We start from the raw sequence: 16,360 nt of genomic DNA, 5'->3' as shown, positions 1-16,360 counted from the left end.
TATGTCCAGGGAACTGGGTAGGTGAGGAGGTGGAGGTAGCAGGTGTGCCAATTGGGTCAGAGCTTTTCAAGTCCTGCTGCGATGAGAAGAAATGTTAGGCGGGGCCAAGTCCAGTGAGGGATGTATGGTGAAGAGCTCAGGAGGTGGTCAGAACGACAAGGAGAAATGGGGTACTGCTGTGTCAGTTCTGGATGAGTCAGGTCAGAGTTTGTGGTCTGCTCAGGTACAGTTGCCAAGAGACCCAAGATTGTAAGATCTCAAGGGAGGTTTCGCTGCAGTGGGGAGTTGGATCAATTGCAAGATAGGAGTTCAGTTTAATAGTAAGATAGGAGAGTTTAAGTTAATCCCCAACTCTTCCTGGACAACAGTTAAACTCAACCGAGTCAGAACTGAGGTGCAACTGCAATCTGCATTGCTCCAGTGATTCTCTGGCCATTGGAATGTCTGGCAATCATTAAAAAAAATTAGATTACTTATATAATAAAACAAAATTTCTTAAATCTGTCTATTCTGTTTCTAATACTATTTCATTCATTCTCCTTATCTATTTTTGGGTTTCACATATCTTGCTATCACCTTTGCTATTCTCTCAATTTTGTGCCTCCATCCGTGTTTCCATTTTTTGGAAAGGGCATATAGCAGGAAATTGTACTGCCATGGGATGATAGCAAATTACAGTTTACTAGTCTTAACATTTCCTTTCCTTGCTCCTCCACTCCTATTGCTTCCCCACTTCAACGCTTCCAACAGCTCCCTTAATCTGCCATTCCCTCAGTGTCATCTCATTTTGTGCCTTTTTCCTATGCATTACCTCCTATCCATTGTATTGTTATGATCTCAGCTGAATGTACTACTGGACAAATCAGATCCCAGAATGAAATTGGCTAGATAGATCACTTTTTGTTAGTGAATATAGTGGTCATTCACTGAAACATAGTTACATGAGGTTGCAAAGTATCTTCAACCGCATACCAGAAATTTATGAAAGATGAAAACAAAGAAAAAAAAGTTATCTAAATATAGAACACAAAATAAAAATGCCTTTAAAATCTTAGTAAAACAAAGTTCTAATTTATTCTCCGACGCCATCACTTTACAGCAATTCAAATCCAAGTAGAAATTCAACTTCGAATAAAACATAGAGAATTTTATATCTACAAGTGTTTTTTTTTAGATTAGATTAGAATAGATTAGATTAGATTAGATTAGATGTGATGAGAGAATGGCTGTAGATTAGATTAGATTAGATTACTTACAGTGTGGAAACAGGCCCTTCGGCCCAACAAGTCCACACTAACCCGCCGAAGCGCAACCCACCCATACCCCTACATTTACCCCTTTAACCTAACACTACGGGCAATTTTAGAGTGGCCAATTCACCTGACCCGCACATCTTTGTGACTGTGGGAGGAAACTGGAGCACCCGGAGGAAACCCATGCAGACACGGGGAGAATGTGCAAACTCCACACAGTCAGTCGCCTGAGTCGGGAATTGAACCCAGGTCTCTGGCGCCGTGAAGCAGCAGTGCTAACCACTGTGCCACCGTGCCGCCCACTGTGTTCTTACACAGAATTAAAGACTTTTTATCCTCCCATCACCAAATCAACCATGGTATTTTTTTCACCTATTAAACATCATCAGTAAATAACCCATGTTTTACAATTGATTCATTTACATGCAGAGTCAAAACGTGTGGCGCTGGAAAAGCACAGCAGGTCAGGCAGCATCTGAGGAGCAGGAGAGTTGACATTCTGGGCAGAAGCCCTGCACTTGCATGTCCTTGGCGGAGTAGCAGGGGGAGTTGAAATGGTTTGGCCACAGGGCAGTGGGGTTGTTTGGTGCGTGTGTCCCACAGATGTTCTCTGAAATGTTCCGTGAGTTGTCATCCTGTTTCTCCAATGTAGATGAGACCACATCAAGAGCAACAGACACAGTAGATAAGGTGTTTGGATGTGCAGGCAAATATCTGCCGGATGTGGAAGGATCCTTTGGGGCCTTGGATGGAGATGAGGGGAGAGGTGTGGGTGCAGGTTTTACATCTCTTTCAGTGGCAAGGAAAGCTGCTGGGAGTGGAGGGTGGGTTGGTGGGAGGTGTGCACTTAACTTGTTCTGGGCCTCCTCCACTGCCAAATCCTAGCCACCCACGCCTGAAGGAAGAATGCCTCATCTTCCGCCTTGGAACCCTCCAACTACATGGCATCAATGTCAATTTCACCAGTTTCCTCATCTCCACACCACCTAATCCAGATCCAACCCCCCAACTTGGCACCACTCTCTTGAACTGTCCTATCTGTCCATCTTCCTTTCCACCTCTCCACTCCAACCTCTGCTTTGACCTATTACCATCACTCTCACCTTCATCTATCTATGACCTTCCAAGCTACCTTCCCCCCAGCCCCACCTCTCCTCCTATTTATCTCTCAGCCCCATTCTCAACCTCATCCCAACCCACATTCGTGATTAAAGACTTAGGCCTGAAAGGTCGACTCTACTGTGCTTTGGATGCTGCCGGACCTGCTGTGCTTTTCCAGCACCAAGCATTTCAACTCTGAACTCCAACATCTGCAGTTCTCACTTTCTCCTCATTTACTTGCAAAGCCCATTAAGGGGAATGCAGACTATCAAAGGTGAGGGAGAGGCGGGAAAGAGGGAGGTATTGGAAAGGAACATTATCCTTTCATATTCAAATCTTTAAATTTGATGCAACTGATTCTTCCTAGTTCTTTCCTGTGACCTGTAACATCTTCTTACAAAAATACTCATAAAACTTGCACTTTAGATCTCTAACCTTTTAATAACCTGCAGATTTTGAACCAAATACATGCGATCAGAATTTGCACAATCTAAACTTTCTCTGAACTGTTCTAAGCTCCTTTTCAGGAGAGAAACTACAGTTGCTTTTGACCCAAGTCAGGTTCTTCTCCAAACTGCCATAAAACTTTTAATCTCTGGATTTCTAAACTAAAATCAATCTGAAACAAGATCAAGCTAATGGCCCTCAACGTTTACACTCATTTTCATAAAACAGCACAATACAAACAATCTTCATTTACCACTCAAAGAGTTCCCATAATCTCTAAGAGATAGGATTAGGTCACTGTTCCAGGCAACTGTTCCAGAAGGACTGTTTAACCCAGATTTTTTAAAAATCCTTCCTAAAAGTAACTAACCCCATGTGCACTATTTAAAACCCAAACTCTAAAAATGACATAGATAAATCAGCCACCTTGCATTAAAGTAACATCCCCTACCCCTTTGTGCCTTGTTGTACCACATATCATTCACCCTTCCCAAAACCTTAAGAAATGCCATACATTTACATAATAATTACTGCTTGCAGATGATTTATTTTTTGCAAAATGTATTCCTTTGATAATACCAACCACAGATTTGCTTAAAAAAAACAAAAACTACAACCTACCCTCTGGAACAAGTTCTTCCAATCTTCCTGGTGGTCCAAGAGATGAACTCTGTTAAATAGGTTAACAATATGATTGCAAAGACAAATACATGAAAAAAACAACAGCACAATTATAAGTTGACAGTCCGAAAGTTAAAGCAATCCAATTTGGATTATTTGACTTTCAGTTCTTGAGGGATTGATAGCAAAGGCAGGTCTAACTGCGGTGGAGCAAAAATTTGCAGCTGGCCCACTCCTTTCACCACAGGAAGAAAAGTTAGTAGCAAGCCAGAAGGCCAAGGACAAGCCTGCCCTGCAGCTCTGAGGGTGAAGTGTTGCAGGTAGGATCAATTCGTGCTACCCTGCCTCCTCCTTCCAACCACTGGATTAATTGACACCTCCAACAATCCTATCTGCATTAAAGCTCCATAGGTGGCTCTGCTGAGACTGCAGCCGCATCCACAAAGGAGGCCCAATGGAACCCTGAATCCAGGATTTTGAATAGGAAAGGACTTTGGGGGAGTGGGGCACTATGATTTGATGTATGGCAGGTAGAAAGAAAGGCGAGGATAGGGGTTATCAATTGCAAAAAGAACCTTTCAAAGATACTACCCATTGCTCCCGACACTGTTAAAACTTTTAAAAATGGGTTGAGCCCACCCCTCTGAAAGCACATCCAGAGGGACATACAATATTTAGCCCATTATCTGTCAACAAAAATCAGTTATTTTGTGGTAATTTCCTGAAAAAAAATGCTTTTGTTACAGCAATGACTATCACAGCTGCTTAAACAAATATATATTTTACTATCCACATAACTCATTTCACCTTCATGAAAATTAAAAACATGGGACAGTTATAGTATCATTCCCATTTCCAAACATAAGCTTCAGTAATTTTTGTATTCCTTAAAAAGTGAATGGTAAAGGAAGATTTAGAAATTTCATTCTTGTAATAGCATGTCTTTTTATTAATTATAAGTAATAGCAGAAATTACCTCAAAAAGCAGTCAATAGTATACTTAGCAATAAAAATATTCTTGTAATATCAAAATGATTTGTTTTATTAGTAACATTACCATTCAAAGCAAATAATTGATACTTTACTTACCCAAATAGTTTTCCAATTATAAATAAGCAACAAGATAATACCTTCAATGAATTTTCACTCTGAATGGTGTGTAGACAACCAGCTGACAGCGAGAGAGATCTGGTCTCTTCGAGAACAGAGCCTCAGCAGCCTCTGACATCCCATCAGGAGGAGGTAAGTTTGGAGTGACAGGTAGCCAGTGCAGCAATGGCTCAAGCTGGCGTCATGAGGCTACGAAGCACTCTTTTACTACTTTATCTTGCTGACAAGCAAGAATACTATTTACTTATGGGGATACTCTTCAACTGGACAGCCAGTTGATATCCAACAGTGCATGTACTGTGCACACTTCACTCAGTGTTAACATAAATGATAGTCAGAGTCCTATGCATATTTCACATATTAAAAGAGGTCACAAGCTAGCTCAAACAACTGCTATAGCCATTACTCAGAGAAAGAAGGAGATGACCACATTGTGGAGTGAATGATTAACTAAAACTTTACTCTAAGACTAGCTACTGTGTACAAGGAGCTATGTCATAGTGACACCAAATCAAATTGAGCTAGAGCATGAGTCTACAGGGTCCCTGAAGATCTCTTTTCTTATCATCCCTTATACATAATCATTTCATTTAAAACTGTTAATACTCACTTACATAACTGTATATCTGATTTTATTAATCATACCAGTTGCAGAAATGGTGCAGTATGGAATTCATTGAATCATAGATACCCTACAGTGTGGAAACAGGCCATTAAGCCCAACACGTCCATACTGACTCTCCACAGAGTCTCCCACCCAGACCCATTTCCCTACCCTACTACTCGGCATTTCCCCTAACTAATGCACCCAACCTACACATCTCTGAACACTATGGGCAATTTAGCATAGCCAATTCAGCGTAGCTAACCTGCACATCTTTGGACTGTGGGAGGAAACTGGAGCACCCGGAGGAAACCCACGCAGACACGGGGAGAATGTGCAAACTCCACACAGTCATCTGAGGCTGGATTTGAACCCAGGTCTCTGGCGCTGTGAGGCAGCTGTACTAACCACTGAGCCACCATGCTCTCTAATACTTTTGGTACACCTTCACATCATTTATAATGAGCAACATGTAAAGTCACTTCCCACCTCATTTTTTCTATATGTCTGCCTCTCTCCTTCTCAGCTTAGCATTTCTTCAAATAAAGAAATAATTTAATAGACTTTAGAAAAATTCAATTCCTTGTTCAGTTTGTATTCAAACTATTACAAGGCCAGATAAACTGAAATATTGCTACATACAGAGATATGCAGGTTTTGAGGCATTGTGGCAGCATCCCTGCCTCTGAACCAGAAACCTTGAATTCAAGTTTTGCAATTTGTCCTTGCAGAGTTACAACTTAGCTCAAAAACTGCATGAATCCATGTAAGACTCTGTTAACTCACTTTTTAGATTAGAATCAGTCTAAACATTATGGCACATACAGGAAACACAGGGGGCTAACACCTTCAACATCTTATCTTTTTCACTATCCACTTACACCACCTATATTAGTGTCATCTGCAAACTTACTAACCATTCCTCCAATTTTCACATCCAAATCATTTACATAAATGACAAAAAGCAAACAGGCCACCCAAAATAATTTATTTATGATGAACTTCAATAAAGTGGCCATAAATTAAAGCATGATGAGAAATTAAAGCCAGCCTTGACTAAATTGACTGTGTCAATCCACACACTGCAGAATTCAGACAGGCTGCAGCTGTCTACAGATGGTTTGCATTAAAACTTGACATTGCAGACTCTGCAATACGCACCTAAAGTTGAACTTGAATGGGAAAATGCATCGAAGTCATTCACTGGACATGGAGATGCCAACGCCCTATTTGGAGGAGACTACGTGCATCCAGCACCTACCATAATGGACGCATAAGGGCCACCCTGCCACCCAACACCTGGTTAGTTTGATTGATCAGGGTAATCAAACCTGATCAATCCGTTGGCAGATCCTCAAGAGCCTCCCAAAAGCTGCGAAGACTTGGAAGGATAAGAATCACCACAAAACCCCACTCAGGGCGGTAACTTGAGAACAACCACCGAAAGAGAAAAACCCTCTAACACCATCAGAAGACGAAGAAGACATCACCATGTGGAGCCATGCCAAGTTCCAGTGTGGTGTTATATGATCATACAAAGTTAAGTATAAGATAGAGTAGCCGTGTATATCATTAGTTCATACTATATTTGTTGTTCTCGTATTGTGTTCAATAAATGAATATTATTCTTCATATGAGTCGACTCACACATCATTTTCTGAATATAAGAACTTAAACACACTGTCTGGCAGGTACAACACAGTGAACCCAGTACCAATCCTTGTAGCATGGGCCTCCAGTCCAAAAAGCAACGCTCCACCACCACCCTCTGTCTCCAACCTTCAAGTCAATTTTGTATCCAATTGGCTACGTCCTCCTGGATCCCATGTGATCTAAACTTGCTAACCAATCTACCATGAGGCCCTTGTCAAATACATTGCTTAAGTCCATGTAGACAATTTCCACCACTCTGCCTTCATCAATCTTCTTTGTCACCTCTTCAAAAATCAAGTTCGTGAAACATGGATCCCATGCAGAAATGGCAAGTGTAGTTAAGATAATGGTCAATGGTAGCCCCCAGGATGTGATAGTAAAGATTCAATGATGGTAACACCATTGAATGTCAAACCTGCATTATATTCTTGAGTAAGTTAGATGCCATTCTCACATTTAACCTACATATAGTCTTGGCTTCATAACCATGCAACCACCTCGCCCTTCATCATGGAACTCTACCTCTCTTGGCTCACTGAACCTCTTACCCTTTTCTCATGCTGGGTTCCCAATAATGAACAGACCAACAGCCTGAAGTCTTTTTTAAAATTTATTAATGGCATGTGAGTGTTGATGACAAGCTTTGCAAATTTTTAAAATAGTTATTTTACTGCTGAAATAAACTGAAACTGTCTTTCTCACCTCAGTGCTTTGAAATTACTTTCATACACCCATGAGAATCAGATGAGAGCCCAGATTTCCATTAAGGCTTTACTTTACTGGAGCAAGTGCACGGAAAGAAAATCTTTGTTTGATTGACAGATTTACAAGTTTTTTCTTTGTGAGTTATTTTGTCACTAGCTGAACATTTACTTACATAAGATAATAAGGTATCAAGTACTAAAAGTTTTTGTCATTGGGAAGGCCATATTGTGCAGTGGTAGTGTCTGTATTTTTGGGCCAGAAGCTCTGGTTCAAGTTCAAACTTCAGTCCTTATAGACATATAGGTGTGTCATAACACATGCAAATAGGGTGATCGTGAATCTGTAAATCATTCTAATACACTTACAGCAGGAGATTCAATGATGGGGTGGAGTGTGCTCGGGTCAGCCACAACTGTATGGTAGCTGTAGGGCAACAGGACAAATGGTAGAACAGCCTTTATTGTCACATGCACTTGAATGAGTGCAGTGAAAAGCTTATCATGTCACCTCTTAGTATCATCTTAGGTACAAGGTACTTAGGTGCAGATACTTTTAAGTGTTTTCACAGAATTGGAATAATAAAATTAAAGATGCCCAGGAATACAGAGTTTAAAAGTTTAGAATGAAAATAAAAGTGTCTTTAAAGTACTCAAGTTATAATCATAGAGTCATAGAGAGGTACAGCACGGAAACAGACCCTTTGGTCCAACTCTTCCATGCCGACCAGTTATCCCAACCCAATCTAGTCATACTTGCCAGCACCCAGCCTATATCCCTCCAAACCCTTCTAAATACTTTTTAAATGTTACAATTGTACAAGCCTCCACCACTTTCTCTGGCAGCTCATTCCATACATTTATCACCCTCTGCGTGAATAAATTGCCCCTTAAGTCTCTTTCAGATCTTTTCCCTCTCACCCTAAACCTATGCCTTCTAGTTCTGGACTCCCTAACCCCAGGGAAAAGACTTTGTCTATTTACCCTATTTATGCCCCTCATGATTTTTTAAACCTCTATAAGGTCACCCCTCAGCCTCCAAAACTCCAGGGAAAACAGCCCCAGACTGTTCAACCTCTCCCTATATATAGCTCAAATCCTCTAACTCTGGCAACACCCTTGCAAATCTTTTCTGAACCCTTTCAAGTTTCACAACATCTTTCCGATAGGAAGGAGACCAGAACTGCACGTAATATTCCAACAGTGGCCTAACCGATGTCCTGTGCAGGCGAAACATGTCCTCCCAACTCCTGTACTCAATACTCTGACCAATAAAGGAAAGCATACCAAATGCCTTCTTCACTATCCTATCTACCTGTGACTTCACTTTGAAGGGGCTATGAACCTGCATTCCAAGGTCTCTTTGTTCAGCAACACTCCTGAGGACTTTACTATGAAGTGTATAAGTCCTGCTAAGATTTGCTTTCCCAAAATGCAGTCCTTTATCAACATGAGTCCATGCCTGCTGGGCTTTAAAACGCGACGCCATGCTGCCTCCATGTGTTGGCCTCTGTCCAGGACTCGCTGTGCTGCTGCTCCAGGCTCCGGCCACAACTCGCTCTGCTCCCCACTCTAGGACTCGGCCCGTGCTTGCTCTACTATTGCTCCGGGCTCGGGCCACAACCTGCTTTGCTCCCCACTCTGGGACTTGGCTCATACTCGTTGTTCTGTTGCTCAAAGGTTCCGGACATGACTCACTCTACTCCCTGCACCAGGACTCAGCCCAACAACTCAGCCTGCGCTTGCTCTGCTCCACTCCAGGCTTTGCTGCAACTCACTTTGCTGCTGCTTTGGGCTCTGGTCATAACTTGCTTCCCTTTGTCTCGCCTTCAGGGGGCGAGGGGAGGGGGGGGGAAAACACTGCTGCAAAGAGGGAAAACACGAAAGAAAAGGAAAAGGAATTGGTGAGCAGAGGAACTCCGACTGGAGTGTATAACTGCCGCCATCTTGTAAACTGTTGGCCATGTTGACATGTCAAAAGACTCCACTGGCTCATTCTGGCATAAGGATTACGTCTTTTTATTTTAGGAACTGTTGGTGAGCAGAGGAACTCCGACTGGAGTGTATAACTCCGCCATCTTGTAAACTGTTGGCCATGTTGACATGTCAAAAGACTCCACTGGCTCATTCTGGCATAAGGATTACGTCTTTTTATTTTAGGAACTGTGGACTGAAATAAGGAAGAGCTGTTTTAAAGCCAGTATTTGAAAAGGTAGCTGTATGTTTGGATAGAAAGTAAACCGACACTCATCCCTGGAATTGTGTAAATAACTGTTTGAACAAGCAGTAATTGAAGTTTGAGTTCCAGATGATTTGGATCCGACGGGATGTACTGATGCAACTCTTTTTGTAACAACAAGTTGAATGGTCTGTGGTTTAGTGACAGGTTATTGATGCCAGAGACCTTTTACCTGCCAAAAACTGTGTCACTGGTTCTCAAGTGACTGAATTGTTTGGAACCGAGAACAAATTAGAGAGAAAGATATTCAGTTTTTCCCAGCTCAGGAGCAGTCTCTCTATTTTTTGAAGTCAAAACTAACTTTGAACTTGAAGAAAACCAGTTTACTTACCCTGTGATAATTGTTATAAGCTGTTAATTTTAAACTGATAAGTCAAAGACCTTTTATTAGTAAACCAGCCATCTTGTGTCTCTTACCAACAAGTGGAAGCATCAGAAAAAGACAATTGAAGCAACATGCTAGCCAGCAGAGGAATCATACGGATCATCTCAACCAAAGGACCTGGAACAAAGACTATTGAATTATCTTTCCAAGTTTTCTTCTCTGCCTAATAACCTATTTTCCCAGTCTGAGTATCAGGGGGAGCTTATAAGGGTTTTAATTAATTGTGTTAAACCTGTAGCTGGACCGTGTAATAAATAGTAATTCCTGTTTAGCACAGAAACCTGATCGATACTTTCTGTCAGGCAGGAAATTGGAAGAACACAGCAAGTCAGGCAGCATTAGGAGGTGTAGAAGTCAACTTTTTGAGTGCAATCCTTCTTCAGATCCTGATGAAGGGTTACACCCAAAACATCGACTTCTACGCCTCTTGATGCTGCCTGGCTTGCTGTTTTCTTCCAGTTTCCTGCCTGTCTACATTGGATTCCAGCATCTGCAGTTTTTTTTGTCTCGATACTTTCTATCAACCTGGGTCTAAAATTCAGGTAAATCAGGAAAGTATGCATACCTTATAAAAAAAACTTTAACTTTTGTGATGATTCCAGGAATAGCGGGGCTCAATTTCCATTGCATCACCCCAGTGAGTTATAACGCTGGTTTTCGAAAGACTACCAGAGAGAAAGAGTTTCTGTTTTGATATTTTAAAAACCAATTGATTGAGACTTTTATAAGATTGCAGTTGATTTTTTTTTAAAAGGAAATTAGGAGTAGCTATTTTTTAAACCATCACCACACATAACACTGTTTCTATAGGTTAATTGGTTTATAGTTTTATACTAGATGAACAGGCAAAGATTTGCTTTGAGTTGACATACAGGGTATGATGGGCCGTTTGGAGTGGTTAAAAGCGAAGAGATAGCATGGAGAGTATGAGAAGTCGTGGGGTGGGTTGGGGTTGTAAATTGGCATGGAAAGAATGGGCAGCCATAGAGAGTGAGTGGCACATGAATTAGTATGGAATTATCTTCCAAAAGATTTTCATACCAGACCACTGTTCATACTTTTCTGAGAGGATTGTGAACCAGGGGCTCTTGAGACATTGACTCAACCATGACAAATTGCAGGTGATTGGAAGATGCTTATATCTGCAATGGCCAGGTCAGGAATGTGGGGTAAGATTTCACTGCATAAACTCTTCTGCAGCTTCAGCAGTGGAGCTGTAGAAGGGTCAGGGGAAGTTTCTGGAATCAGATCCCATCATGTAACTTTTAGAGGTGCAATCCAACCCAATATCTTCAAAATTATTATTGTACATCTAATGGAAAAAATTAACTCTGATCAAAACAGTATCAAATGAGGTCTAAGAGGGGTGACGATCTAAACCATTCAGCTAATACACAGATTTATTGTAAACAATCAAAAACTAACTCCTGGCTAAATGGGAAGGGAATGCCAAGAATGCTGACTGTAACAGAATTATGAGTCAATTATGAGCCTGGCAAAGATGTGATAAAAGGAACAATTAGAAGGGGGAAAGAATGTCTGGGACAAGAGAGAGCCCAAGGTTCCTTGTGGGACCTAGAAGAACACCATGCGTTTTGGCTCAGATTAGAACATTAAAGACTCAAAATGCTAACTTAAATGGGCCTCTGCTGCTCATGAAAACCAAACGAACTGCAGATGCTGCTGTAAATCAGAAACAAAATCAGAAATTCCTGGAAAAGCTCAGCAGGTCTGGCAGTATCTGTGATACTTTGTCAATAGGACCCGGTGAGTCTTCCTCAGATCTGATGGTAGCTCAGAAAATGTCAGTTTACAGTTATATGCAAAAGATAGGGTGGAGGCAGGGGATAAGAAGTAAACCATAAGTAGGAACAGAAACAAAAACAGAAGTTGTTGAAAAAGCTCAGCAATTCTTGTAGTATCTGTGAAGAGAAATCAAAGTTCACATTTCAGGTCCAGTGACCCTTCCTCAGAACTGATATTAGCTAGGAAAATGTCAACATTAGAGTGGTGCTGGAAAAGCACAGCAGGTCAGGCAGCATCCGAGGAGCAGGAAAATCGACATTTCGGGCAAAAGCCCAAGCTGAGGAAGGATCACTGGACCCGAAACGTTAACTTTGATTTTTTCTTCATAGATGCTGTGACATGCTAAGGTTTTCCAGCAACTTCTGCTTTTGTTTCTGATTTACAGCATCACATTTTTTTCACCTCTTATTTAGTTCGGGAGAGAGCTCAAAGAGAGAGAAGAACAATTGGACAGGTAAAGGAGTTGATAACAATCTGTCTTGGAGAATGAATAGCTGTAAATGGAGACTGTTAGTGGCTAATAATAGGTAGTGCTTAATGGCAGACTATGTGATAACAAGGCCTGGTGTGTGTGGTAGGGAGCTAGGACATGGGGGAGTTCAGGCCCTAAAATTATTGAACTTGATATGAGTCCAGAGAGCTGCAGGGTCCCCAAGTGGAAAAAGAGGTGTTGTTCTTCCACCTTCAGCAGTTGCAGGAGTAGGTGCTGTGGGACTGCGGAGGGAAGTGAAGGAAAAGTGAAAAGGGGTGTCCTGGAGAGAATGGTCCCTATGGAAGGTGGACAAGGGAGGGGAGGGCAATGTATGTCTGGCAGTGGCATCTCACTAGAGGTGTCAGAAATGGTGGGTGATGATCTTCTGGATGTCGATGCTGGTTTGATGGTTGGTAAGGACAAGAGGAACCCTATCACTGTTGCGGAAGGGAAGGTGAGGGTGAGGGCGGAAGTGCAGGAGATGGGTCAGACCTGCTCAAGGGTCCTATTGACAAAGGTGCTGGAAAATCCTCAGTTAAGGAAGAAAGTGGACATTTTGGAGGCTCCCTTGTCAAAGTTGGCCTCATCGGAACATATGCTTGGAGACGGAGGAACTGGGAGAATGGAATAGAGTCTTTACAAGAAACAGGTTGCAAGGATGTATAGTCCAAGTAGCTGTGGGGGTCGATGGGTTTATAATGGATATTAGTGGCCAATGGAAACATACATGTCGAAGAAGGGAAAGGAGGAGTCAGAGATTGACCAGCTAAAGTGAGGGCGCAGTGGAAATTGGAAGTGAAATCGATGAACTTTTTCAATTTCGGACGAGAGATGGAAACAGCACTAATGGTATCATCACTTGTGGGTGGGGGCCAGAATAGGACTAAAACAAAAATGTTCCACAGCCACATCGCATTCCTCAGTGACTGCCTTGAGCTCAGACTCACCCCATGTGGATTCCAACTGAAGTTTTATCCCTTGTGCTTTGATTTCAACCAGGATCATAGGTAACTCCTAAGAGAAAGTGAGGACTGCAGATCAGAGTCGAGAGTGTGGTTCTGGAAAAGCACAGCAGGTCAGGCAGGATCTGAGGAGCAAGGGAATCCATGATTCTCCTGTTCCTCGAATGCTGCCTGACCTGCTGTGTATTTCTAGCAACACACTCTCGGCTCATACGTAATTCTGTGATGTTCAACATTCCACAGACAGCTGCTCTCGCTGTATCTTGAGATCTACACTCAATGCCATGCAGTGTCACATATACACTCGACCTTTCTCTCCAACAGCATCGCAACATACTGGTTCAGGGCTACGTCACTCTGCAGTTCCACTTTGTCCTCCAATTCATTCACCATGCTAACAAGAACATTTCTTTTTTCCTTTCTGGCATCAAGGCCCACAAAATGCAAAACTCAGAAACGCCCATAGCCTTCTGGAACATTCTTCCTTTTCCCTCTGACTCCATCCCCATCCCCAACTCGTCGGGTTTTCACCATCCCACCTAATCTTCCGCTCTCTGATGCTGAACGTTCTATACACAGCAAAGGTCTCAGCTTTATCCCTCTGCGTCCCCACCTTTATGAACTTTTCTAATTTCAGATGAGAGAGGAAAGCAGTACCAATGGTATCATTGCTATATCTGAGCAACAGTTGTGGGTGGAGGCCAGATAGGACTGGATCACAGAATGTTCCACAGCCACGTCTTCAGTGACTGCATCAAGCTCAGACTCACCTCACGTGGGTTCCAACTTAAGTTTCATCCCTCATGTACAATATGACATTGAACTCTTCTCTGTTGTCTTCACCTCCATGCCCAGTTCTTTGGACAAGAGTCCTCTCCCTGTCCCACAGGTCCCTTCGCACAGCTCTAACACTCTCCCTCCAACTGGATCCCTCCCTCTAACCTTTCATCTGCACTCAATCTGTTCACTGAGAACTGTCAACGTGACACTGGTCACCTCAATTTCTCTGCCGTCCTCACCCCATCCAACCTATCTCCCTCCGAACTGACTGCACTCCATGTGCTTAGATCCAACCATGACTTTGTTACTTAATCTGCCAATAGGAGTGGTGCAGGTGTAGTCTGCCATACTGACCTTGACATTGCAGAGACTGAGTGCCAGCTCTCAGATACCTCCTCGTATCTTCCCCTGGAACATGACCCCACCATGGCAGATCAGGCCATTGTATCAATGACAATCACTGACCTCATTTCACCTGGCGATCTCCCACCCACAGCCTCCAAGCTGATAGTCTCACAGCCTCACACAGCTCACTTCTACCTCCTTCTGAAAATCCACAAACAGGACTGCCCGGGCAGCATTGTTTCAGTATGCTCCTGTCCCACAGAACTCATGTCTTCTGACCGTGACTCAGTCTTTTCCCCCTGGTTCAATCCCTGCTCATGTACATCTGTGATTCCTCTGATGCTTTACGCCATTTTCAGAATTCCCAGTTTGCAAACTCTAGCCGCCTCCTCTTTACCATGGACATGCAATCCCTTTACACATCCATTCCCCCCAGGATGGCGTCAGGACTCTCCACTTCTTCCTGGAGCAAAGGCCTGAACCGTCCCACCGTCCCAACGCAACACCACCGTCCACTGCTTGACCGAACTCATCCTCACCCTCAACAACTTCTCTTTTAATTCCTCTCATTTTCTTCAGGTCAGAGGGGTGGCCATGGGTACTCACATGGGCCCCTGTTATGCCTATCTCATCATGGGGTATTTGGAACATTCTTTGTTCCAGTCCTATTCTAGCCCCCAACCACAACTCTTTCTCTGATATATCAATATCATCAATGTTACTTCCCTATGTCATTTGAAATTGGAAAGGTTCATCAATTTCACTTCCAACTTCCACCCCACCCTCACTTTCATCTGGTCTATCTGACTCCGCTCTTCCCTTCCTCGACATGTCTGTTTCCATTTCTGGGCACAGACCGGCCATTAATATTCATTATAAACCAACCAACTCCCACAGCTACTTGGACTATACATCCTTGCACTCTGTTTCCTATAAAGAGATCATTCCATTCTCCCAGTTCTTCCGGCTCCATTGCATAAGTTCCGATAAGGCCAACTTCGATAAGGGAGTCTCTGAAATGCACACATTCTTTCTCAACTGAGGATTCCCCAGCCCTGTTGTCGATAGAGCACTCAACCAGGTCAGACCCATTTCCTGCACTTCCCTCACCCCCTCTCTTCCCTCCCACAACAGCGATAGGGTTCCCCTTTCTCCTTACCTACCATTGCACTAGCATCCACATCCAGAAGATCATCAGCTACCATTTCTGCTGCCTCCAGCAAAATGCCACCGCCAGACACATATTCAAAATCCCTCTCCTCTCTTGTCCGCCTTCTGCAGGCACTAGTCTCTCTGGTCCACTCTTCCTTCACTCCCAACACCCCACCACAGCCCAAAAGCACCTTCCCCTGCAATGGCTGAAGGTATAACACCTGTGCATTTACCTCCACCCTCCTCAGTATCCGAGGGCCTTCCAGGTGAAGCAACACTTTACCTGCATTTCGCCCTTTTGGCTAAGATCAAGTGTCTGTTCTTATCAGGACAGGGGTCGAGTTGCGAGTCATCAGAGCTAGTGGAGATCATCGCTGGATCGGGATTGGACATTGGAGGATCGTTTGGTTGTGCTGACCTGCTATTGGTGGATCTTCATGCTGGCTTCGGCCTAACGCCAATTCAGGGACCAGCCAACCTCAGAGCTATGGCCTCAACAGCGGCGCGCAGCCCTGGGCAGGGGGTTCGAAACACCGTCCGGGTGTCTGTTAAGAAGGTGGAGGAGCGGACACCAGTCGATCGGACGGTGTTCGTCAAGAAGGTGTTGTTCGAGTGCTGTGGATTCGCCGCAGCAGACGTGTACTGCCTGCAGGATTTCCCTGGGGCAGGCTACTTCGATGTCACCTTCTGGAGCGTGAAGCAATGTGAGCAGCTCCTGAAGGTCTTCAA

General features: G+C 43.3%; 1 protein-coding gene across 4 annotated transcripts in view; it reads right to left on the bottom strand.

Moving 5' to 3' along the window:
- Window positions 1-16,360, bottom strand: part of erich2 (glutamate-rich 2) — a 251,326-nt gene that overhangs the window by 215,004 nt on the left and 19,962 nt on the right. For 2 of the 4 annotated variants that reach the window (XM_043693703.1, XM_043693706.1), the window contains exon 3: window positions 3,423-3,471. The exons of the other annotated variants lie outside the window; for them this stretch is intronic. In XM_043693703.1, coding sequence (XP_043549638.1) covers window positions 3,423-3,471 — 49 coding nt within the window. The remainder of the gene's footprint in view (window positions 1-3,422; window positions 3,472-16,360) is intronic. 4 annotated transcript variants of the gene reach the window in all.

Source organism: Chiloscyllium plagiosum, chromosome 7, assembly GCF_004010195.1.
Source record: "Chiloscyllium plagiosum isolate BGI_BamShark_2017 chromosome 7, ASM401019v2, whole genome shotgun sequence".
Classification (NCBI taxonomy): domain Eukaryota; kingdom Metazoa; phylum Chordata; class Chondrichthyes; order Orectolobiformes; family Hemiscylliidae; genus Chiloscyllium; species Chiloscyllium plagiosum.
This window is presented reverse-complemented; position numbering and strand designations above follow the sequence as displayed.